Raw genomic sequence first — 24815 nt, 5'->3', positions numbered from 1 at the left:
AACCCAGTGGGCCTCTCCCCTAACAAGCACAGCTGGGTTCCGGGTGGCTCTGGGCTGAGTCTGCCCTCCCCCAGTGTCTCCTCTTTCTCACTTGACCTGGAAACTGGAGGTGAGATGGCAGGCAGTCCTGTGTCTCCGAGCACGCCCTACAGGGGGCAGGAGTGTGTCCGGACGTGGCCCATGGTCACACAGGCAGACAGTGGGAGGGTGGGGCCCATCTCCTTAAATCTGGGACACCCGGCTGGTGGCCCTGGGATGGGACAAGCGCCCTTCCTCCTACCCCGCAGCTGGGCTGTCTGCAGGGCCCTGAGGCGGGAGGGGGCGCCGCTCACACACACACCACCTTTCCTTGCGGGGGCGGAGGTGCGGGGGAGACCAGACCTGACTGACGAACTCATGTCCCCTCCCTCGCCTCCGCCTTCCTGGCGGGAGGCGGCACCCGCCGGGCCTGCTGGTGGCATGGGTCTGATGATTAGGTCGAGGGCCCCTGTGGGGGGATGGGAGCGACCAGCCTGCAGATGCCCCAGCCACCCGACGAGGGGTGCCTGCTGCCCCGGGGCCCTCTGGTCGGTCGTGTGGGGTGAGTGGCAGATCTGGAGGGGGAGGCCGCTTTACTTCAGTTACTCAGGGCCTCTGAGCCTTCCTCAAAGTCCCTTCCCAAATATCATTTTACCAACAGCCTCGGAGATGAGCTGCTTTGTCAAGGTCGACCCCAAGGTCACTCCGAGGTGAGCACATGCCGAGTCTGCTGCGTTTCATCTGCCCACCCCCACCCCCCCCAGTTTCCTGAGGACAGTGCTGGGGTTCTCGGCCTGGTGCCTGTCTCCTGTGACCTTGGCCCTGACCTCAGATCCCTCAGGAGGTTGGAGGACTGAGGTGAGACACTGGGAGAACTTCCTGAGTGGCTCAGTGGGAGATGAAACAGAGGCTTCTCCCAAGATATTTGGGAATTTGGCTGGATCCAGTCTCTGGAGAAGCTTCAGGAAATAGCCTCGGACTTGGAGTTAATGGCACAGAGTCCAGAGTTAGACCCCGCAGCCTCCTGGCCGACCTGAGGGCCGCGGCTGGGTCTTGGGACCATCGCCCTGCTCTCAAGACTGTGGTCGAAGCTCCTTGCTTTACAGGGGTATATGGTATATAGATCTGTTACTTAAGCAGCTTTCCTGAGAGATAATCTACATGCCGTACAGTTCAGGCGCGTCAAGGGGATCAGGGGTCTTAGTATGCTCAGAGTACAACCACTGCCTTCTCTCGATGAGAGCATTTTTTTTGACCCCCAAAAAGAAAAATGAAGCAGCGGTCGCTCCCTGTCCTTCCTTTCCGCGAGCTCTAACCAGCTGATAACCTGCCTTCCGAGCCGTCAGTCTGTCTCTTCTAGGCATTTCCTGTAAGTAGACCCGGACAGTATGTGGTCTTCTGTGATTGGCTTCTTCCACTTACGTAGTATTTTCAAGGTCCACCCTCTGTGGGTCGTGTGTCTGCACTTCATTCCTTTCCGGGGCTGAGTGACAGTCCACAGCTCGCTGATCCATCCGGCGGTTAACCGGTCGACTTGTGAATGCGGTGCTGTGAGCATTCACGTGTGTGCTTTTGAGAGGACCTGTGTGTTTGTTTCTCTTGGCTACATACCTAGGAGTGGGACTGCTGGCTCAGGTGGTCCTCTATGTCCACGGGCTCTCCCCTGCATCTGAGGATTCAACTGCCTGTAGACTGAAAATGTCTGAAAAAATTCCAGAAAGTTCTGCAAAGAGAAACTTGAATTTGCCGCATGCTGGCAACTATTACCTAGCGCTCACCTTGCGTTTGCAGCTATTTACATAGTGATCCGTTGTGTAATCTAGACTGACTTCGAGTTTACGGGAGGATGGCCGTGGTCATATGCAGACACTGCACAGTTTCTGGAAGGGACGTGAGCGTCCTCGGGTTTTGGTATCTGAGGGGTCCTGGAACCAGGGCTCCACGGACACTACGGACAACTGTACCATTTTTAAGCTGGCTTTTACTCGGCCTGTTCTGAGTACTCTAGGTGGGTTTGCTGTTGATAACCACAGTGCCTGTGAGGTAGGTACTGTTATTCCCATTTTATAGAACAAGTAAGCTGAGGCTCAGAGGCATCAAATCACTTGCCCAGGAGCTGGCCTGGAGAGCCAGGACTTGAACCCCAACGTGCTGGCCTGAGTGCAATGCCGAGTGGGGTGTTCCCAGCCCACCATAGGTCCTCGGGAAACGTCTGTTGCCTCCTGAGGACGTGAGAGACCCCTGCATTCTGTGTCCCCATGTGTGATTTTAGGAGCCTCTGTGTCCCCCAGAATTGAAGGGCTCCCGTGTGGCGCTTGAGAGGCAGAGAGGACCCTCGACCCAGTCAGGACATGGGGAGCCCCAGGGATCCCAGCCCTTCTCTGGGCCTGGCTTCCCGTTGCTCAGGGAGGGACTCCCTGGAGGTTCTGTGCCATCTCCCCAGCAGCCTGAGTTTGGAGGGGACACCCAGGGCCCCAGCAGTGCTGCCCCTGCTCGCTGTGCCGACCAACGAGGGAGGGGGCTGAGTGGGGTGGGGTGGGAGGCGGAAGCACCACACAGACCACCCCCCCCAACTCAGAGCCCTGGCCGTGGGCTGAGACTTCCTTGGTAGAAGCCAGGAAAGAGCCAGGTCGCTCTGCTCTGCACCCTTCCTTGGTCTCCCTGCAGTCCTGCTCCCTCAGCCAGCCACCTGCTGGCTTCTGACACGTGGCCCCATGTGCTGGTGGGAAAGTGGGGAGCACGCAGTCGGTGCCCTGCAGGCCTGTCTGGCGATGCGGAGCGTGGCCGCTGCAGCCACTGTGCACCTTCGTCTGCAGGCAGCATGTCTGCGTCCTGTGCCTCTCCCAGGTCCCCCTTCCTGGGATCCGCCAGTCAGTGCTACCCCTGCACGCTTGCTGCACTAAGCATGTCACCCACAGGACAGAGCGCCTCGCTCGTGGGTGGGCCAGTGGCTCATGCACTTTCCAGAGGAGGAAGTCCAGGGTAGGGACACCTACCCTGGATGGATAGGAGGGGATTCTGGAGGGCCCAGGGGAACTCAGGGAGTGTCACTGGCTGTTCTTCCAGGTGGGGTCGTGTCCCTCTGTCTCACCTCCCCGTCCCCTGCCTGTAGCCACCCTCAGTCTGGTCGTCAGAAAACAGCTCCACGCTTCCCCAGCAAGACGGGCGATGTGACGGCCGTGCAGCCTTCCTCCCCTGGGGGTTCAGTCGCCCCGTTCCCGCCCGTGTATGAAGAGCTGGAGTTTCAGTCCCCAGCTGCCCCTTCTCCTGCGCATCACACTGTTTTTAAGCTCTGGGCTCAACGAGCTGCCCACTGCCCTGCCACGTCCCCAGCGCCCGCCTTGTCTCTGGTGGCCTCCTTCCCACCTGCCAGCACCGCCCGCTGTCCCTCTGCTGGGCCTCTTGGGGTCCCACCTGGACCCAGACTCAGCTCACTGACCCCCAGCCAGCAGCACGCCCCCACTCACTGGACGTGGGCCCCTCTGGACTCCAGCCCTCAGGGACTGCCCCCTCCTCACATCACCTCATCCTACCCTGACCTGTGCCAGAAATCCAGACGTAAGAAAGTTTAAAGCACCAAATCAATAAATAGTGTTTCGTAAGAGTTTATTGGGCGGCTGAGGGCAGTCTGTGAACTGGGAGCTCGCAGGGCGCCGCCCCAGGATGGGTTATCGAGAGCCGAGGGGAGCGGTTCACCCTTCGTGAGGGCTGATCGTCGCCATGAGGGTCATGTGAAGTTTTTGGTTCCCTGGTGTGAGTAAATTATGCTGACACCAGGCTGCAGCCTGTTCAGTGTGCAGTGCTTTATCTCTGAAGAAACATACCTTAATTTAAAAATACTATTTGCTCAAAAATGCCGCAACAGTTGCAGTAACATCAGAGATCGCTGATCACAGATCGCCACAGCAAATACAGCGAAGCATGTAATGCAGTGTGTCACGCGTGTGTACGTGCGCATTATGCACTGCATGTGTGTGCAGTGCATGTGTAACACAATGCGATGATGAAAGCTGAAATACTGTGAGAATTACCAAAACGTGGCCCAGAGACTCGAAGCGAGGAGATGCTGCTGGAGAAAGGTCGCCGAGAGACTCGCTCGACACGGTTGCCGCCAACCTTGCGTCTGTAGAACACACGGCGCCTGCGAAGCGCGGTAGGGCGAGCTCTGCCTGTCTCCTGCTGCGTCTGCGAAGATGACTTAAGCTCCCTTTGTGATCCTCAGAAGCATTTACAAAAAGTAACCTAAGTTTTGCTTTTGTTCGTGAAATGAGCTAGATTTAATATTTATGTGGCTTAAACGGTTTTGTCTGCTCGGGGAATTCTCAAGTCCGGTCTCTATTTTGTATTTAATTTGAACACCCCCAGGCCGTTCCTGCAGGAATAGTGATGTTACAAAGAAAATTGTTGTGCCCCCACAAACGGGTCCGGTGGACAGGCTGCCCTGGGGGCTGGATGGAGATACCGGGGATTCAGAGACTTGCAGGGCCGTACGGGGGCCTGAAGTTCACCTAGGCCAGCGTGTGTCCCTCTCCAAGTCCTGTCTGCGACACCCCTGCCAGTGGTGGTCTGGCCTCGGCTCGAGTAACCCCGACGACGGGGCACTTGTTACTGCACAAAACCGCCATCCTGCCAGGATCTTTGCCCTGAGTCTGTGAGATCAGGCATCTGTCTCCAGCCCTCGCTGCTCTGCTGGGGAGAAGCAGAGGTGGCCAGGCTGCCCCGTGAGGAGCCGCACCTGTGTCTGGGTCGAGTCCAGAGCTGGGACCAGTCCAGGGTCTGGGGAGTGTGGTGGGACCCTCCTTCCCTGTGACTTGACTCGAAGAGCAGAGGGAGGTGCTGTTAGGAGAGACCAAGTTAGGTGCCCGGAGTGCGCGTGACAGAAAGTTGGAGATATGGAAGCAGCCAGGCTCCGCGCGTGGCCATGGTAAACGCCGCTTCCCAGTTACCAGTTCCAGGGAGAGGTCTGACGGGCGCCTCCCCAGGAATCTGGTGACAGTGTGGTTCAGCCCACCCTGGTGGCCCCATCCTGGGGTCCTGCTGGCTTGGAAGAGCCCTGGACAGGGAGCTGGCCCCACTGCCCTACTCTGTGACCTCTCAGGGCTCTCGTGTCCCCGGCTACTGCCGGTGTGCTGTGTGTGGACGCTTGCAGGTGACCTGGGGGCTAAGCTCTGCAGGGGGACAGCCGTGTGGGGTGGGTGCCCCACCCCTGGCTGTGCTCTGTGGTCAGAGTCACCAGCAGTAACACGGAGGGGATGGTCCTCTGCCCACCCCCTGCCCCCTCCTCTGGCTGGGCAGAGAGGCTGTAGCCCCATGGTCTCTACTCCCCGCCAGGCCAGGGCCCTTCTTGTGCTGGGCAGTGGTGGCTGTGCAGCCATGCCTCAGCTCCGCGTGCCTAACCTGGCAGCCTCTTCTCCCTGCGCACCCCAGCAGGTGGGGCATCTGGAGCCAGGGGCGGCGTCCTGCTGTGCCCGCTGCGCCTCCCACGGTGTGGGCTGTGAGCGGTCCAGGCTTGTTCTCTGCTTGTCACCGGGCTGCCCTGCTGGGTCTGTCTCCTGCCTGGAGCTGATTCGCCCCTTCCAAGGTCTCCCCCAGCACCGGCTAGTTGCCTCCTCCAGGAAGCTGCCCCCAGGTGGTGCTCCCGGTGAGGTCTTTGTGCCTGTGCCCCATGGTCCCTTAGCAGGAGAGCCTCTCCTGCTCGGCTGGACCACCTGAGCCGGGGACAGGGGGCGCTCCCCACGGCACCTGGCTCCCGAGCTCAGTGGTGCTGCCTCCTGGGCTTGGAGCCACACGGGGCTCCAAGTAGGGACTTCCCAACTTGGAATTTCCCCGCACCCTCCCCTCCTCCAGCCCGTTGGCGCTCTGAGGACGCGTCTGCCCCTCCTGGTCTGACTGCCCAAGTCTGCTCTGGTCCTCAGGTCAGGCAGGAGAAAGCCGGCTTCTTCAGGGAAGATGCTTGTGTCCCCAGGACTCACACGACCCACTTCAGTTTCCAAAGACCACGTGCTGCCAGAGGTGTTGGCGGTAGTGGGCATCTCTGAAGGGCGAGCGGCACGTCTTCTCCCCAGGGCCCGCCTGGCACTGGGAGGAAGGAGGGCGCGTGGAAACAGAGGCACAGACTGCTTCCTCCTCGCTGACCATCCCCCTCACTGAGGGCGGACTGGTCCCAGCTCTGGACTCGGCCCCAGTGACACTTTGCCCCTGGAAGTTGCCGCTCTGTCCATCCCACGGGGAAGGGGAGCTGCATGCGATGTGAGCGAGTGACTTCCACACCTGCTCAGCCTCAGTTTCCTCGTCTGTAAAGTGGGCACAACAGCACCTTCCTCATGGGGCTGAGTGTGGAGGGAGACGCCTTCGTGGGACCCTCCCCTGCACCCACGCCCTTCCTCAGCCCAGGGTCCCCAGGATGTCCCCCACAATAAACCCGCTGGCTGGGGAAGCCCGGGCTGGGGGCCAGAGGTCAGGGTCCGAGCTCACAGGGCGGCCATGGCTCCTCCTCTGTGCACTGGAAGAATCCGTATACTGTGCATCCACCAGGGCCTGAGTCTGTTCGTCCGCTGGGAGCTGCTGGAAGCTGGGCTGAGTGTCCTTCATCTGTGGCCCCGCCACAGCAGGGGGCTTGCACAGGACCTGGAGGGAAGTGAGGGTGAGGAACAGGTGAGGGGGTTTTAAACAGTCAGATGTCCAGGGGTTACTCTCGAGGTTGGATGGGCGGACGCCTGCTGCCCTCAGTAATCAGGGAGGTGGTCTGCACGCCCTTCCTGACCTCAGGCGGTCTGAGTTGCCCCGGACCCCAGGCCTCCCGTCCAGACCATGACTGCTCGGGCGCTGGGGTGCATGAACATGGCCTCGATGGGTGTGCCTCCTGCTTTGGGGTCTCCCTCCTGCCCCCCTGAAGGGGCGCTTGGTGGGCAGGATCATGGTTGCCAGAGGGGAGGGGGCAGCGCCCAGTGGACCCCACCTTCTCAGTGACCTGCTGCCCAGACCAGCAGCTGGACTGCTCCTGGGGGGCTTCGGGGCCACTGAGCTGAGCCGCTCACCGGCAGCTGTGACCCAGGCAGAGGTGACTGGTCTCTGAGAGGAGTGGGCAGAGTTGGGTGGGGAGCCGGGGCCTGGATGGGCTGGGCTGAGCCGTGGTCGGCATCTGCCGGCCTGGCTCTGGGTCATGAGGTCTGACTGCATGCAGTCTGTGTGACTCAGGAGAACCAAGGACAGGAGATGTACTTGCACTGGGGTCCTCTACAGCCCATGCACGTGTGGCTGGTCCCCAACCTGCCCTGGGGGACAGGCACTTGCCCTGCTGGTGCTCAGAGGCTGACTCGGGACAGGTCAGATTCGGGCATTTCCGTCACTGCCCCCTACAACCCAGGCTGCTCACAGGGGTCACGGTTTTGGAGCCAAGGGGCAGAGCTGCTTTGTGGAGGGTCGGGAAAGGGTCCAGTCTCAGGCCGCCTGGGGTGGCAGAGTCCCCCTTGTCCAAGGGACTGACCAGAGGTAACAGTGATGCCTGGGGCAGCTGGCGGCCCAAGGCTGGCCCAGCTCCAGGCATTGTGATTGTGAGGTGACCCCCGGATCCCCCAGGACAAGAGGTGAGGTCCCAGACTCCGTCCCCAGGGCATCTCGCATTCCCACGTGTGGCAGGCACCGCAGATGTGTTGCACACTCAGGGGTGGTGTCACACACTTGCCTTTCTGGTGCCCCTCCCTGGGTTCCTCAGGGTGGCCCTTGCCTGGCGCAGCTGGGCCTGAGATGCGGGGCTGGCCCTTCCCTCCTGCCGCTGACCCCCAGGCCCTGTACTGATGGGCCTCCCTGGGCCTCCACCTCTGTGTGGCCACCTCCTGTCCTTCTTGTCCCTGTGAGCGCTGACCCTGCAGGGCCACCAGCTGGGCTGGGGTCCTGCTGTGTGTGGAGTGTGTAAGGGGGTCCTGACACAGAGGGGCCCCCTGCTGCCACTAGTCTCCATTCGGGGCCCTGGGGCTGGAACCAGTGATCTGTGCCTCCAGCTGTCTGCTCAGAGACCCCAGGATACCTGTCACCCTGAAGCCCCCTCCTGCCTCCACATAGACGCACCGCACACACACCATACACACCACACACGCTCTCACGTTCACATTAAAAGCCCTTGCTCTCGGCCCAGACCCCTGCCCCTGGCCACTCCCTCTCTGGGGTTATGCTCAGCAGAGCTCATGTGTTCACAGCTGTAATGTTTAGTCAGGAAAAAGATGCCTCAGTTTCTAATGGTTTTGCCCAAAAATGCAGCTGTGCGTCTGGGGGGAAGGGTGGCAGGGCTGGTGGTCTCTCACGTTCAGAGCAGAGTCCGCACTGGGAGTCACTGCTCCGCCTCAGGTCCCGTCCCAGCAGAGCCTCCCGGCCGTGGAGCAGGTCTCGAGCGGACCTGGCAGACCAGTTGCGCCAACACTCACAGCACAAACTCAGGCCCTGGGCCCCCCTGGCACGTCAGGGACTGAGCCCCAGGCCCAGCTGTACAGCCCGTTCCTCCCATAACCTGCTCTAGGTAGCCTGCGGCTGTGGTCCCCAGCGTCCCTCACCCCCTTGGCCATCCATTTGGGTCTCTACCTGCCCACCCTGCTCCCCGATCCTGGGTCCCGGGGGTGCCTGTGGACTGGGAGATGTTGTGGGGTGCCGGGCAGGTGTTCGAGGTGAACTGGGAGAAGGGGGTGGGCTCCGCCGTCCTGGGTCAGGGCTGGCCCTGCTGTGATGCGGCAGGCTTGCTAGGGATGGAGGGGTCAGAGGGGCAGCTCAGTTACTGGTGTGTCGCTTTTCACTTTCCAAACAAGAGCTTTGGACCACGTTGTCTGTGGGTTCCCTCAACTCTTGTCCCCAGGGTTTTATCTGACTGTGATTTAAGAATCCCATGCCCAGGGTCTGGGTCCGAGGAGAACAGGTGCTTGGGGCTGCAGAGGCCCCAGCCTCGCCTGGAGCGCTGTCCTCTGACCCTCCTTGCTCTGGTGGACAGGACGGGATATGGGGGCGGGGGCTTGAGGAGGCCGCCACACTGGCCTTAGTCACACGGCGGTTGGGGGATAGAGGGGCTGCAGGACGGAGGCCTGGGGTTTGGGGACCTTACTCTGGATGCAGGGAAGGTGCACACATGTCATTGCAGCAGGAGAGACCAAAGTGAGACACTGGGATGGACTTCCCAGGGGTCAGGGGCGGGTGGCCTCCAGGGCTAGTCCCTTTGCTGCTACGTGGTGTGGGGAGATGGCCTCACTCCTGGGACAGGTGCCCACAAGGAACTTACAGAAATGAGCCATTTATTTTCAAAACGAGCTAGGAAATTAATTCATTAAACTTTACCCTCTGCCTTCCAGGACCAGATGCTGGACTGGGCACCCAAAAAATAAAGACACAATTTATCTTTACGGGTTGATCTCTGTTAGCCACCTGCTCCTGCGGGAGGCATCGTGCTGGCTACCCTGTTTGCTTCTCGTAATTTCGGTGAAGATCCAGCATCCAGTTAGGGCTCCATTGTCTGTGTAGCCAAGGCCGGGCAGGGCGATCTGCAGAGGCCCCCAGTACCCAGACCGTGGCTCCCTGGTTGGGGGGCAGTCGGTGGGCGCGTGGAGGGCTGTGTGGGCACCTGGCTTCTGGCGGGGGGCAGGGGGCGGGGGCTGGAGGCTGCGACCCTGCAGACATAGGCTGAGTCTTCCTGCTGAGCTGTGGAGACTGGCTTGTCACTGTCTGAGGGAAACCGGCCTCCCCTCCGCAGGGGCAGTGCCGGACCTCCATCCAGCAGGACTCGGTGAGGACAGGTTCCATGGTTAGACCTGCGGGCTGGCCGTCCCCTCCTGCGGCCTTTGGTGAGGGCGAGGTGGAGGGCGTAGTCCAGGCCCGTGGGGCCTCGAGGCTCATTTTATTTCCAGCAACTGGCCTTGGACTCTCCTTCCTCTGGCCAGTCTTTCTTGGAGCCTCGTGTTGCAAAGTGCGGCCCTGACCACCTGCACCAGGATGGGCAGGTCCCCTTCCCAGACTCTGGCGGGCTTTGAGGGTGGACAGGCAGCCGTGCTGTTGTCTTAACAAGCACCCCCTCAGCTCTTGGCCCCACCTTGTATTTGCTCCCCAGGCCCTCCCTCACCCCTGCCTGCAACCCCGCTGCCTCCCGGTGCCGTCCACAATTTCCTGCTTGGATGACTGTGACCATAGTGAGGAGAACACTGCCCTGGGAGCCTTGGTTTCTTCCTCATCCTTGGCCCTGCCAGTCGGCAGCTGCGCCAGACTGCAACCTGCGCCCCCGGGGAGGCTGGGCAGCTCTCAGCCCTTGAGGACTGGGCTTCTCCTCTGGCCGTTCCGGCCTCTGTCTCTGCTCAGACGCAGGAACTCCGCCCCTGGTGTGGGAAGGAACCCTGGAGACAGGAGGCAGCATGTGCTGTGCGGCCATGGACAGGTTGCTCCACCTCTCTGGGCCCCCTCTTCCTGCAGGAGTCTTGAGACCTGGTGTTGCATCTTTGGCATCTGTTTCCTTAGCTTCTAGTGGGAGAGGTGGCCTCTCCAGAGAGGGACTCTGAGGTTTGGCTTTTTGCCAGGGCACATGTGCTGTAGGAAGGTTCTGTGAGCTCACGGCAGCCACCACTGGGCAAGGTCTGACCATTTAGCCCCACGGAGGGCTGGCCTTGGAGGTGCCTGGAGGCAGAGAGGCCTTGGGCTGCACCTCTCTTCTCACGGTCTTAACTTCAGCTCCAGAAGAGACACAGGCTGGGTGACGGGGGTCGAGCCACGTTGGAGGGAGAGTCAGCCTCGCAGATGGGGAGCTCGTCCCGGTGGTTGGGACGGGCATCGCCTCAGTCCCAGGGTCCACTCCAGGCCGAGGAAGCCAGGCCCCATGTGCCATTAAAGGTCTAAGGTCCCCAAAGTCAGTTGCCGCCCCTAAGTGGTGAGGGACCTCGAGGCCCGCTGGCCCGGCCCACAAGGAGGCCGAGGAGGGTGGGGCAGCGTGCACCCTCCCCGGGGGTCCCGCTCTCCCTGGGTGGGCCTGGAAGGACACTTCTTGTCCTCTGCGACCTGAGGGTCTGTCCTCCCCTCCATTTTCTCCTTCACACAAGCTGGACCGTGAGACACAGCCAGGGCGGGGTGGCAGAGTTTCAGTCTAAGGATCAGGCTCTGCGGCCGCACAGCCGGGGCGGCAACTGCTCACCTCTGTGGTCGCATGAAAGCAGCCAGAGAGGATGTGTGCTGGTGCGTGTGCTGTGTTCCAACAATGTTTATTCACCAAGTCGGAGGGGCTGGACTTGGTGAGTGGGTCACAGGTTACCACCTGAGGGGCACCGGGGCCGCAGGGACAAAGCGGATGCAGCCTCTGCTTCAGGGACGAGATGGAGAGTGGGAAGCGCGAGGCCGGGGCGAGGCCAGGCAGGCTTCCCTGAGGAGGTGTCATCTGAGCTGAGCTGAGAGAGGCATTAACTCAGCAAGGCGGAGGGGGGCACAGCGTATGCAAAGGCCCCAAAGGGGGGGCATTAAAAGGAATAAAAGGTGTGTGTGGCTGGCATGAGAGACCCAGGGGACAGGAGAATGAGATGACGCTGGACAGAGCAGGGGCTCGAAGGTCATGTGTGGGGTGGCTCCTGTCCCTGGATGGTGTCAGGTGGTGACGTGATCAGATTGCTTCGGGCTCGTGCAGAACTGACAGGGCAGCGCGGGGGCGTCAGGGGGTTGGCAGGACCTCTGGGCCAGGGTGTGGAGGAGTTCACCCAGGGCCACCGAGGCCGAGAAGGCCGAATCACATGGAAACCAGAGCGTGGTACCCAAGGGGAAGGCAGGTGCAGTCGAGTGACCATCACAGGTGGTTCAGTGCAACTCGTGGTCACTGGTGTGTGACCTCACAGAGCTGCGTGTGGGGGTGAGGGGCAGGCCCCCGTGGTTTTGGTGGCATCTTAAACAGGAAAGGTGCAGGGAGGGGAGGGGATGTTGAATTGAGAAAGAACAGGCCAGGGGCCCCCGTCAAACAGGGAAGGACCTCTGGGGGACAGGAGGGCGGGGAGGGGTCTGTGGTCCCACCTGGGGTGGGAGCGTTGGCAAGGTTCCTCCAGGGCTTCTGGGAGCAGCAGGCAGGGTGTGGGGAGCACATCTGCGGGGAGGGAGGCAGAGGGGCCGCAGGGGGATTGAAGCTTCCGTGCAGCGTTGAGGGCCCGGTCTCAGGGCACTGGGAGCCGTGTCTCAGGCGCTCGGGCCGTGATAACCGGCACCACGGGCCAGGCGACGTTTTCCTGTGCTCTGGAGGCTGGGCACTGAGGTCGAGGTGCCAGGGTCCCGTCAGCACAGCCCTCCCCCTACGGCAGACGTGCTCTCGTGGGAGGGAACAAGCTCTCGGCCTCTTCTGAGCACTAAGCCCACCCGTGGGGGCTCCGCCCTCGGGGCTTAGTCACTCCCGGAGGCCCACTCCTCATACCACTGCTCTGAGCGTGAGATTCAACACGTGAACTTGGGGGACATGCAGTCCGGGCGAGGAGATTTCTCCAGGGCCGGTGTTTCCCCAGGTGAGTGTCACAGACGGGGACGCGGGGACCGGCGGGAGTTACTGGTGTGATAGAGCCTGGTGAGAAGTAACCTGAGGTCTGCTGGTCCCTCAGAGGCCAAGGGTGTTTCTGAGGGGAGTGCTGGGCTGAAGGGGAGTAGGAGCGACGGCCGGAGGCTACCCGGCGAGTCTGCGGCTGGCGTGGCAGGACTGCAGGGCTGGGGGCAGAGGTGACGGGAGATGCCGTGGGGGGCCGAGGGCCCAGGCCAGCAGGGGTGTCATTCTAAGTGTGACGAGAAGCCGCTGGAGGGCGGCAGTGTGGAGGGTGGACGGGGTTGGGGGGGCTTCTGGGTACGTGGCTGTTGTGGGCCTGCAGGTGGCGGCGGGGGAGGGCTGACTTTGGACATGTTGTGATGGGGCTGGGGGTCTGCAGGTGGCCTACAGGTTGGGGGTGAAGGCAGGAGGGAAGCTGGGCGACCCCAAGGCTCTTGTCGGAGCACCTGGTGCCACCTGTGGGCCGTGATCCGAGCAGGTGGGCCTGGGTCCACCCTGTCCACTCTGGCCCCCCTACCCTGTACTTGCTTTAGCAAATGCCACCTTCCTAGACAGAGTCGTTACTCCCTTGTTATCTGTCCTCATGTTTTTGTGGGAGGTGGAGTTAAACGGGCACAGGCTAGAGGCCCTGAAAGTCCACGCGGGCCTGGCTCCCTCTCCTGGTGTCTGCCACAGTGACCCCCAGGAACGTGGCCTTGTCTTTTGTAAGAACCTAAGGATGTCCTGACACTCATCTTTGGCTGTTTTTTGACTCCTTCCCCCTTCCCTCTCAGCCTCTTTTACTCACTACAGAAGTGAAATTTCCAAATGTAAACTTGTACCAGTGCCCACATCCTTAAAGCCCCCCAACGGCGTCGCCTACTTTCTGGGTAAAGACAAAACTCCTTGCTGTGGCCGTGAAGGGGCGGTCCTGCTGCCCCACCTCCGCCTGCGCTCCCTCCACTCTGGCTGCGTTGATCTCTTCCGGGCCCTGGGTCCCCCACGCTGCTCCCACCCCTGGGCCTTTGCACATGCGGATGGTGCCTCTCCCGCCTAGACACCTTGCCTCCTCCTTCGGGTCCGTCAGCCACTGGGTCCTTAGGAACGTGTTCTCACTCTCCCGAGTGAGGTGGAGTTCAGCCCGGCAAGCACCTCTCCTTTGTGCGTCTGTCACAGTCACACATCATTTCTGTGCAGGTGTTTGACGTCCACGTTATCATAGGTCCCACAGGGAAGCAACATAGTTCAGCAGTATTTCCTGGACGATTGAGTAGCTCCCTGTTGTCTTCTCTGCCCACCTTCTGCACTCTGACCCTGCCTGGTCCAGGTCGGCTCGGGCTGGTCTGTGAACTGGCCCCTTGTGGCGCCCACTTCCCGGCCTCTGCTCCCTGCAGACCTCCCGGCCTCCTTGAACAGACCAGCCTCTCCTTCACTGGAAACCTCTGCGGTCCCTGCTGGGGAGTCAGTCCGAGCCCCTTTCCTCGGACTTCAGGGCCCCTGGGATGCGGGCCCCCAGCTGGTGTCCTGGGCATGGGGGCCCGTCAGCACCGCGTCCTCGTTGGTTCTTCTTCTTTGGTGACTCACTCATCCTGGGGCTTGGACGGTTGGCTCCTTGAGAGAAGGTGTGGCCTCCGCTGCACCTGGGTTGTTTGCAAGGCAGTCCAGGCTCCTCGATTCTGATCCGACCAGGTTACTGAGTGTCTCCTCTGTATCAGACACAGTCAGATTTACTCTGAACTTTCACAGCAGTTTTGAGAAGTAGGTATTATTTTCTGAGATTTTTATATGAGGAGGTTGAATTTGAGAGAGATTTGTTTGGAGTCCTCTGGCAGCAGTGGGGTCCCTGGGATCATAGCAGGAGCTCCCTGCCTGGCTGCCTCTGGTGGTGTGTGTGTCGGGGGGCAGGGCACCAGGTGTGGCTGTGGCCTTGGCCGTTGGGGTGGGATAGGCTGATGGCATCTGCAGGAAGCTTGCGTTACACTTGGTGGAGAAGGACTGGGCGTGCTCCCCAAAGGTCGGGGCAAAGTCAAGAGCCCCTCTCACGACTCCCACTCCACGCTGTGCGGGGGTCTCGCCAGGGCAGTTGAGGAAGAAGGAGGAACAAAAGGCATCTGGACAGAAAGAAAGGTGCGAAACTCTCTCCCTTTGCCTGATCTTGTCAATGGAAAGTTGTGGGGAGACACACAACACAGACACACACACAGACACACACACAGTCACACAGACACACACCACACCACACACAGTAACAGAACCAGTAAGCCAGCTCAGCCTGTGGCAGGACATGGGGTCAATACACAGAAATCTGCTGCATTTGCACCTGTTAGCAATGAACAATCTGAAAACGAAATTAAAGCAATTCCGTTTACAGCAGCATCAAGGAGAATCAAATATCTAGAAATAGATTTAACAAAAGTGCTGCGGGCAGAGCTGTCCGCACGTGTGTCTGTGGTGTTCACCCCACCGCTCCGCCCACAGCGTCCCTCTGCAGCCATGAGGAGCATCTTCAAGAGGAACCAGGAGCCTGCGGTGGCTCCCGCCACCACCGCCACGCCTGTCGGGCCCGCAGACAACAGCACGGAGAGTGGGGGTACTGGGAAGACCAAGGACATGTTTGCCAAGATGGGGGAGCAGTTCTTCAATGACATGAAGCTGATCCCCTGTGAGTGCCCCTCGCCCCCGGGGGCCGGGCTGGGGCCCTGTGGGTGGGACGGCTGAGACCCTGCCCGGATTACTGGGGGACCCACTTCAGCGGGGGGCAGTGTAGTCTGGCAGTAACGAGGGAAGGAGGGGCTTTATGCCCTAACCACACGCCCAGAGGCAAAATGTTCCTGTAATGTAGGAGACTGTCGGAAGAGAAGATAAAAAGTGACGGGACAGAAACCGTCATTCACGTTTCTAGCCACACTCTGAAACCACTGTATTTCGGACAATAGAACATAAAAGCCCCCTGCTTCCTGGATTTCTGGCCAGGCCTGGTGCGAGGTCCAGACCAGGGAGCCAGCCCGCTGGGAGACGGTGCTTCAGGCCCATCCCCAAAGCCTGCAGGTGCTGAGGGAGCTTGCCTTCTGACCCTCGGCCAGGGCGGACAAGGCCCCACCCACCCTGCAAGGGTCCAAGCAGAGCCCGGGGTGCAGGCTGCAGCCACCAGGGCCGTGCAGAGGGGAGGGCCCCCCGGGGTGTGGCCTGCACGCCAGCCAGTCCTGGGTGTGGGGAGCACGTGGGTGGGGCCGTGGCCTCGCCCAGGCCTCTGGGGGCTGCGGTCGGCAGCCTGACGCTGTCTCCCGCGGGCAGTGCCGCCCTGGGCTCTCATCGCCGTCGTGGTGGTCGTCGGCCTCCTGCTCCTCACCTGCTGCTTCTGCATCTGCAAGAAGTGCTGCTGCAAGAAGAGGAAGAACAAGAAGGAGAAGGGCAAGGGCGCCAAGAGCGCTATGAGCATGAGGGACATGCGAGGGGGCCAGGTAGGGAGCCCATCCCCTCGCCCGCAGGTCCCTTCCCTCAGCTCGCAGCGGCCCCGCTTTCCCCAGGGTTCTTTGGGAGAAAGTTCCTGCCCGAGGAACCGGCATGGAGGGTGGAAGGAGGGGCCTGTTTCGAGTCGTCAGCCATGGAGCAGTGGCTTCCAGTGCGTGAATGGGTGTGTGTGAGCACACGTGTGCGCGTGCGGGCACGTGAGAGTGCGTGTGAGCACACGTGTGCTGGGGCCCCCCACGGGGCGGGTCTGAGCTGCAGGGTCTCTCACCACTGTCTTCTTCCTTCCCCTCCCATCTGTGGTACGCCCGGACTGCACTCCTGGTACGTGTTGCCCGGGCTGGGAGAGCAGGGGCCCTGATGGTGCCGCCCCGCATCCCTTGACGTTCCCTCCTCCCCCAGCCCCCCAGGACGATGACGACGCCGAGACGGGCCTGACGGAGGGGGAGGGCGAGGGGGAGGAGGAGAAGGAGCCGGAGAACCTGGGGAAGCTGCAGTTCTCCCTGGACTATGACTTCCAGGCCAACCAGGTGTGTGGGGCTGGAGTGGGGGGCTGGGTCTGCAGGGAGGGGCCCGGGAGGCTACCTACCGCCCTGGCCACAGCAGTGCCTTCCCAGCTTCAGTTTCTCCAAGTGTCCCTCCGGCACCGCGTGCCCCCACCCCTGGGCTGACCTGGCCATGCTCTCTCCCCACAGCTCACAGTCGGCGTCCTGCAGGCCGCGGAACTGCCTGCCCTGGACATGGGGGGCACCTCAGACCCTTACGTCAAAGTCTTCCTCCTTCCAGACAAGAAGAAGAAATATGAGACCAAAGTCCATCGGAAGACACTGAACCCTGCCTTCAACGAGACCTTCACCTTCAAGGTCCCCCCAGCCCTTCCCCTGTCCTGTAGGGCGGCTGAGGCCCTGGCCCAGTCCGGCCGGGGACCATGGCCTCCCCCAGGGCCTGGGGTCTTCTCTCTGAGTCTGCACGGCGGCCCCCACACTGCCCTGACCCTGCCCCTGCCCTGCAGGTGCCGTACCAGGAGCTGGGGGGCAAGACCCTGGTGATGGCCATCTACGACTTTGACCGCTTCTCCAAACACGACATCATCGGGGAGGTGAAGGTGCCCATGAACACCGTGGACCTCGGGCAGCCCATCGAGGAGTGGCGGGACCTGCAGGGCGGCGAGAAGGAAGAGGTGAGGTCGGCTCCACACCCCACCTGGGGCCCTTGTCCCTGGGCAGCGAGGACGCTCACCTATGAGCGTGGACGGCGGCCAGGCGCTCAGGTGGACGGGACATGTCAGTCTTCTCCCCACAGGGAGCCCCCGTGCTCTGGAGGGTCCCCGCAGGGGCCTGTCTCCCCTTCACCAGATCACTGAGCTCCTGCCGTGCACCAGAAATTCCATTTTAGCCGCCGCCCTGCCAAGCACCGGCCGTCTGTCTCGGTGTAGCCCCCGAGTGCACAGCACCAGGCGCCAAGGGGGCCCAGGCTGCCTGGAGGAAGGGCCAACACCCTGCCCGGGACGTGGGTGTGGTGGGCGGCCGTGGCCGGGCTCGAGGTCCGACCTTCCTCACATCAGAGGGGACTCGGTCTCAGCGGGATGGGGTCAGCCCTGCTGGAGGCGGGGGGGGGGGGGGGGCTGAGACGACCCGCATCCACCCACAGCCAGAGAAGCTGGGTGACATCTGCACCTCCCTGCGCTACGTGCCCACGGCTGGGAAGCTCACTGTCTGCATCCTGGAGGCCAAGAACCTGAAGAAGATGGACGTGGGCGGCCTCTCAGGTGCGTGTGGAGCCCCTGCCGCTGACAGGGGGCACGGCTGGAGCCTCGGATCCCACCCTGGGATGGAGGAGGAGCGCGTGGGGCGGGGCGCAGGGCCTGCTGGAGGAGCGCGTGGGGCGGGGCGCAGGGCCTGCTGACCGGTGCCCTCCCCGCAGACCCCTACGTGAAGATCCACCTCATGCAGAATGGCAAGAGGCTCAAGAAGAAGAAGACGACGGTGAAGAAGAAGACCCTGAACCCCTACTTCAACGAGTCCTTCAGCTTCGAGATCCCCTTCGAGCAGATCCAGGTGCGGGGCGCCGCGGGGCCGGGGCCGGGGCCCCAGCACTGGGCCTGGTCTCTCCCTCGTGGTGGGGAGCTGCTCCCCCGGGCCTGGTCCTGCCACCGCCACCCTTGAGGCCCTTCATGGAGCACGGGCAGCCCGGCAGTAACGCGAGACCCAGAGGGTCCTGCTGCCAGAAGCTGAGACGCACGTGGTACAGGCCCAGAACCCACAGAACGACCCCCACCCCCAGCCGCCCAGTTTAGACCCCTCCTCACCCTGCTCCCCCATCCACCTGACACACCTTCTGAGTGTCTTGCTGGTGCTGGAGAAGCACGTGTGAAGACGTCGTCCTTGCTCCCAAGGAGCTGTGGTCGGGAGGCGCAATAAGCAGGGAGAGGGGCTTTGGGGTGCGGGGACCCAGGGGACCGTGACAACCCAGCCCCTCCAACTGGTTCACCCCAAACGCCCCCACTTCCGCCCCCACCACATGGCCAGGTCCAGACCTTCAGTGTCCACCGCTGAGACCCCCACAGCCCTGACTGGGGTCCCCACTCCAGGCCTTCCTCCTGCAGCGACTCTCCCACCAAGACCCGGGTCCCCTTCTACAGCGTCCCCGCTGCCCCTCCCGCAGCTTCCCGCCTGGGCTTCTCTCCTCCCTTCCCTCTGCCTTCACCTCCCGGTTCACAACACTCCCTCCTGAGGCCTGCCTTGCCGGTGGGGCAGGATGGTCCCCCCCCTCCCCCGCGCCGGGCCCCGCGTTCCCTCGCTGGGCTGGCGTCCCTAGCACAGCCTTCAGCGCTTTGTGCTGGGAGCTTGGGAGGCAGTGCCCGACCGCTCCCAGGCGCTCAGCTCGGCTTGGAGCTGGAGGGCCGCTCGGTGAGAGGGGTGGGAACGGAGGTCGTGCCGGGGCTGGAGGCAGGCCCCGGAGGGCTGGTCAGGGGAGCTGGCCTCCCCGCCCACGCCCGCTGTTCCCTGCAGAAAGTCCAGGTCGTGGTCACCGTGCTGGACTATGACAAGCTGGGCAAGAACGAGGCCATCGGCAAGATCTTTGTGGGCAGCAGCGCCACGGGCACGGAGCTGCGGCACTGGTCCGACATGCTGGCCAACCCCCGCCGGCCCATCGCGCAGTGGCACTCGCTCAAGCCCGAGGAGGAGGTGGACGCGCTTCTGGGCAAGAACAAGTAGGGCGGCGGCCGGCGCGAGGGGGGCGCTGCGCGGCTCGGCCCGGCTGTGCGGCCCAGAGGCTCCTCCTCCACTGTCCAGTTGTGCCCCTGCCCCTGTCCTCCCTCCTCTGAAAGACCACCCTCCCTCCGGTGGCTGTGAGGAGCGGCCCCGCAGAGGCGGAGGAGAACCTGGCTCTCGTCGCCCCCCGGGCCTGTCCTTGCTGCATGCCCGCACGCCCTCACCCCACAGCTCCACCCGGGCCTCGGCCTGCGAGGCTCCTCCTGTTTCCCGAGCGCCTGGACCAGCAAGATGGCAGCACCTGCCGTTTCCTGGCAGAAGGCAGCGCCGTGGCCGACAACTCGTGTGGGCGGCTCTCCTGGAGGGGCCTGGGCTGGTGAGGCGTGCGGGACCGCAACCAAGAGTGTCCACTGTGCAAGAGGGCGGCCCTCCTGCGAGAGGCCCCGCAGCCCCCAGGCAGCTGCGTGGGAGGCCAGGTTTTCCAGAGCTCGGCCGAACCCTGATGCCAGCCGGGCCTCCCCTCCCCCACTGCCAGGGGCTTTCTGGACAAGAGGACTGATCCCTTGGCTGGACTGGCCTGTCAGTCCCGGGACGACAGTTCACGTCAAACCATGAAGAAGCAGAAGCCCCATTTCCCCGAAAGAGCGAATGAAGCCGTGGGAGACGGAGGCTGGCACTCACCCCCCACTCACGCCTGCGCTTTTCCCTTTTCCTCTGAGTGGAGCAGTGCTGTCTGAAGGCCCACTACTGTTCAGAGCCAGAGCACCTTGAAGGGAAGGTTTCAATTCCTTAGTTCCCCCGAGGTCCAGGTAAGAAGGGGAGGACAGGGGCGGATGGAACACAGAGCCCCCCTTCCCCCCTCGCACCTACGGGAGGGGGCTGCGGGGGGGCTGCCATTCCTTAGGGGGTTTCTCTGTGAGTCCCAAGGAGCCGGCGTCCTTTCCAGATGGTGGTGGAGGACGCCGCACAGTCACTTGTGTGCCCTCCTCTTTGGTCCCCAGCGTTGATAAAAGCCATATATATGTTAGTCAAGTTTGCACTGAGTCTCCTTCCAAACTTCCGCCTGGGTGAGAGCGTCGGCCCCCACTTGGCCACCCTGGCCTCCCTTCGGCCCCAGGCCCTCGCCGTCCCTGCACCACAGAACACCCGTGGCTTTCCCAGAGCTCGGAGGGTTTCCCCTTTCCCGGAGAAAACGGCAGCACGGCCTGTCCTGCCCCGTCCTGGCCACCTCGGGGTCCCGTGGCTCCTGAGACGGGGCCAGCAGGAGGAAGGTGCCGTGTCTTGGAAGGAAGGGAGAAGGGCCTGTGTCTCCGCTTGGCCACGTTCCGTGGTTGGAGTTGCTGGTGAGGAAACCCCTCCACCAGGAACAGACTGGGAAGCAGGGCCCCGCCTGGCCCGTCTCAGTACCCCAGCTCCTTCCTGCCCGCGGCCCTCGGCTTTCACTGGACTGTGTGTGTTTACTAGGACGCGGACAATGCCTGTGAGCTCTGGTCCTTGGGGCCAGAGTCGGACAAAAGGGAGCCCTTAGGACCTGCGTGACCACAGAGCAGAGTGTCCCGGCCTGGACACCAGGGGTCACTGGACTCTCCTTCCCTCCCCAGAGCTGTGGGACTTGGTGCTTTCTCAGGGTCTCCCCCGCCGTATCCCACAGACCGTGTCTGCGGCAGCCCCCATCACTCTCACCTGACCCTCTCCACGCACCTTCTACTGCCCCGGGGTCTTTTCTGCCAGGCACCTCCTCCGCCCTCCCCGCCCGAGAATTGCCTCCCTCCTGACGGGAAGGAGTGAACAGGAGCTCCTTACGGGTGGGGGGCCGTGTCTGGAGACGGACAGGGCTGTGGCTTGCCCTGGGCCCCTCTGGTGAGCAGCCTGAGGGGTGGGGACAGGTTGCTGAGAGGCTGAGTGGGCATCGGGGTGTCCTTCCTGGGGTCTGGCTGGTCCTGGGTGAGCACTTGGCCTGGACGAGCTGTCCCAGCACAAGGGTTTGTGAGTTTTCTGCATTTGAGGGTGGTCACTCAAGCCCCAGGGCATCTTCCTTGCCATCAGGCGTGCTGCTGGGGGCCACATGCTGGGGCGCAGGCCCCGAGTGGGACGGAAAGACTAAGCTTCTGGTGGGGGGGTTCTGGAGCCCCCCCACCCCGGCTGCCAGTTTTCAGTCCTAAGTCTTTTCCAGAGAAAGGAGAACAGCGGAGGTGATTTTTCACAAAGGGACTGAGACCCATCCCACCCAGAATCTGGAGGTGAGGCCAGAAAGCTCTGTTTTCTGCTTTCTCCTTGAATAATCGTTCCAGAATGGGAGCTAATTGCCAGGGCCATGGGCAGGTTTTCGGATGCTGGCCGCAGAGCTGAGGTCTGGGGGAAGAAGCCTTGGGCAGCCCCAGATGTGTGGCCAGGTGCTGGGTGTGGTCGAGGAATGCCCCCGAGGTCCCTCAGCTGGTGGAGGGGACAGCAGGGCTGAAACAGCCTCCTCAGTCCTGATCTTTCTTCTTCCCAGGAAACCATATGCAACTTGTGCTTCTGCAGAATCAGTCTGGGACAATTTTGCTGGTCCAGGGCTTCAGCGGGAGAGGGGGGGACCCCATAGGTAGACCCAGCACCCTATAAACCTGCTCTGCAGTGGGGGTGCTGGGTGAGCAGACAGCTGGTCGGGGAGGCAGAGGGTCCCTGTCTTTTCAGTGTCTGGGGTTAATCCTCAGTCTCCTCAAATTAACCTCACAGGGGGTCCCTGGCGCCCCACCCCCCAAAAAGGCAGGAAGAGGCAGAGCCAGGAACTGCCCTCCTCCCCCACAGCGGACCCTCCTCCCACCCGCTTCCTGCCTCAGGCTGGTGGAGGCCCTGGGTGCTGGCAGATGGACGAGTCCCCAGGCTGGGTCGTGGTGGCACACAGCCCCATGACACGGCTGCCAGCTGTGGCAATGACAATACAGGGCACCAAGTTAAGTTTGGGTTTCGGGTAAACAAAGAATGCTGAAGTGTCAGTCAGTCCCAGACGACACGCGGGACACGCTGCCCCTCCCGAAACTCAGACCTGGCTGGGCCCCCGCTGCCTGGCAGCCCTGGCCCCCAGCCCCGGGGCAGGGACTGGGCGCCAGATCTTACGTCACCCATTTCTCGAGCTGCAATATTGGGAAGGGGACACTGTGACTTGAAGACACAAGAGTGTATTTTTTAAGCGACGACAAAACAAGAACCTTCTGAAGCCGTCTGAGCCTCGTCTGCCCCACGTGTTCAGTTACATACGAAGAACACGTGTACACGTGCACCCTGATCCTGGCAGTCAAGATGCATGTCTCCGAGTCTGCGCAGCCGCATGGCCGTGCTGAGAGCTCTGCCCCCCCCCACCCCCGGGCACAGCCGAGGCAGCTCCTTCAAGTTCACACCATGTGACGTCCACCCCGCCCCCCGCTTCATCCAACAGACCTGGTCAGAGGCTCGGGGGCCACGGGCTCCCCGCCGGCCGGCCCCCCAGCCGCAGAGCTGTCCGTCCGCAGAGCTGGCCCTTGCAGCCCCACAGCCAGCCTGGTGTCCGGGTTCCCGTCGCTCCTGTCTGTGTGTGTGGCGGCCCCTTCTGCCCACTGTTCGAATTAACTGAAAAGCCATAAAGGGGCCTCCTGCTGGAGACTTCCTCCGGGAGCCCCCGTGTCCCTCTGACTGGCTCCCCACAGGTCACTTGCGAAGGGCTCGCCGTCGTCACCCCTGCCTTCAGCCCCGTGTTGTGTCACGAGGACGGATGGTGCCCAGGGCTTCTGGTGGGGCTCCATGGACGTCCCGGCAGCCCCGCGCCCTCACCTGGATTTGATGGTCCAAATCCATCTCCACTGGGTGGACAGGCAGTGGCAGGGGCTCCACAGTTGGGCCCCATGGAGGCGACCAGGATTCTCAGAAGCTGTCAGCGGCTTGGTCTGTGGTCAGGCCCCCAGGACCACCTGGGTTGACAGACTCAGCCGTGCTTACTTAACCCAGTGGGGTTGGGGGCCATGGACGGCAGTGGGTAGGACCTCGGGGGGAACACAGTGGGCTAAGCTCCCCTACGAGCTCCCTCCTGCCGTCGGGCAGGGAGACCCCTGGAGGGGGCCTCCTCTGAGGGTGGTAGGCCGATCTGGCTTCAAGGGACACTCAGGAGAGACTCCTGCAGACCCTCCGCTAGCTCCCCAGGCCAGCACCAGCCAGCTGACCCCTGAGGAAGGAAGGGAGGTGGGGGGACTGAGGGCTGAACCGAGGGACGTGTGCACCCGGCCTGCAGCCCCGGGCCGGGCACCTGATGGGACGAGGGAGGGGAGGGGGAGTGCTGGGAGGTGGGCGCCATGCTTTACACACCAGGACCCTCGTGCTGGGGTGTGGAGGGCGATGCCTTCTCAGCCCTGGGACCCTCCCCTCCCCACACCTCCAGGGGAGACAGACATGGAGGAGGCAGCTGAGGGCCTGCCTGGCCAGCGAGGTGGCTGTGCTGGGCGAGAGCCCTCCTCAGCTGCTGGGACCCCAGGACCCTTGTCTAAGGAGCTCAGCGTCCTGCCCTGACTCCTCCAAGGTTTTGATTTGCTGCTTCCGAAATCCTGGGATCTGAAAACCTCCAGACCGCGGCGGGCAGGCCCCAGGCCACCTGGGACCGCACGGCCCCACCAGGACCCTGCTTTTGTTGTCACTGGAAAGACGTGTGTGTAGCCCACCCTCTGGCCCCCGCTTGGCAATGCCCCCACCCCCTCTTACGTGGACCCTTGTTCTTGTCTGATCTCTTGTCAAATTGTCATTTTGTAACGAGCTGCATCTCCTTATTAAAGAAATGAGCTGAAAGGAATGTGGGGTGGGGGTGCCTCTGGTTGTTCCTGCTGGGCTCAGGGAGATGGACCAGCTCTCCCCAGGTGGGTGGGAGGCACACGGGACCCTCACAGCCACTTTCTGGAGGAAGGTCTTCGGGGAGGCTGGGGATTTCCTTCCAGCAGAGCTGGGCTTGGGGCCAGCCACCGTCTAAGTCCGAAGAACTCAGGTGGCTGGCCCTGGGGAACGGGCGTTTGAACAGTGAGAATTCCTGCAAAGTCCTCCATCGCAAAGACCTCTGAGGCAAAGGTGTTGGGGCCAAGGATAGGTCTCAAGAATTTTTAAGCAAAGAGGAAGCAGGGCAGGACCCCCTCGCCCCCCACCGACCTGGGTCTCACCTCGACCTCTGGGCCCGTCTCGGTGAGCCTGGTCTCTGCGGCAGGTGGAAGGCAGCATCTGGGCTTGGGCCCACACTCCCAGGGCGTGAAGGCAGTCAGGCTGGGCTCGGGGGCGGGTGAGGTGGGTGTTGAGTCTGTTCGGTGCGAGGGCTGGGCGGACTTTCAGGGACAGCGGGAGGGGCTGGACCTCATGGCCGTTCGGTGATGCCCAGTCTCTGCCAACTGCCAGGTCCAGTGGGGACCCAGACAACCGACGTTGCTGGCTGGAAGCCCTCACGCCAGACCTGCTCCCTTGCCCGGGCAGTCTGAACTCTGGCCACGATTTGGGCTATAGCAGCTGAGTGTCCACAGGAAGGAGTCGTCCTCCCTCCCTGACTGCCTGCACTCCAACTCAGCGAGGGGGCGAGCAAACCAGAGGGCGCTGGGACTGGAGAGGGAACAGCTGCGCGAGGCCAGATCTGG

At 62.3% G+C, this 24815-nt stretch overlaps 1 protein-coding gene and 1 long non-coding RNA gene across 4 annotated transcripts in view; one reads left to right on the top strand and one right to left on the bottom strand.

Moving 5' to 3' along the window:
- Positions 1-24285, top strand: part of SYT2 (synaptotagmin 2) — a 74727-nt gene extending 50442 nt beyond the window's left edge. For 2 of the 3 annotated variants that reach the window (XM_031438289.2, XM_031438290.2), the window contains exons 2-9: positions 14996-15179; positions 15812-15978; positions 16396-16515; positions 16681-16848; positions 16998-17165; positions 17636-17753; positions 17909-18042; positions 18997-24285. In XM_031438289.2, the coding sequence (XP_031294149.1) occupies positions 15011-15179; positions 15812-15978; positions 16396-16515; positions 16681-16848; positions 16998-17165; positions 17636-17753; positions 17909-18042; positions 18997-19203 (1251 nt within the window). In that variant the 5' untranslated portion in view covers positions 14996-15010 and the 3' untranslated portion in view covers positions 19204-24285. Of the gene's footprint in view, positions 1-14587; positions 14645-14995; positions 15180-15811; positions 15979-16395; positions 16516-16680; positions 16849-16997; positions 17166-17635; positions 17754-17908; positions 18043-18996 lie in introns of those variants that run through there. The other variant, XM_031438291.2, reaches the window with a different exon arrangement.
- LOC135318811 (uncharacterized) lies at positions 16662-17452 on the bottom strand. The gene is made up of 3 exons (XR_010377206.1): positions 17225-17452; positions 17007-17141; positions 16662-16764 (listed from the first exon to the last, which is right to left on the bottom strand). It is a non-coding gene; the product is annotated as an uncharacterized LOC135318811 (long non-coding RNA).
- Positions 24286-24815: the final 530 nt, after the last annotated feature.

The sequence above is a fragment of the Camelus dromedarius genome, chromosome 21 (genome assembly GCF_036321535.1).
Source record: "Camelus dromedarius isolate mCamDro1 chromosome 21, mCamDro1.pat, whole genome shotgun sequence".
NCBI classification, from domain to species: Eukaryota; Metazoa; Chordata; class Mammalia; order Artiodactyla; family Camelidae; genus Camelus; species Camelus dromedarius.
Note: the sequence above shows the minus strand (reverse complement) of the source record. Positions and strands in the feature narration are given on the sequence as shown.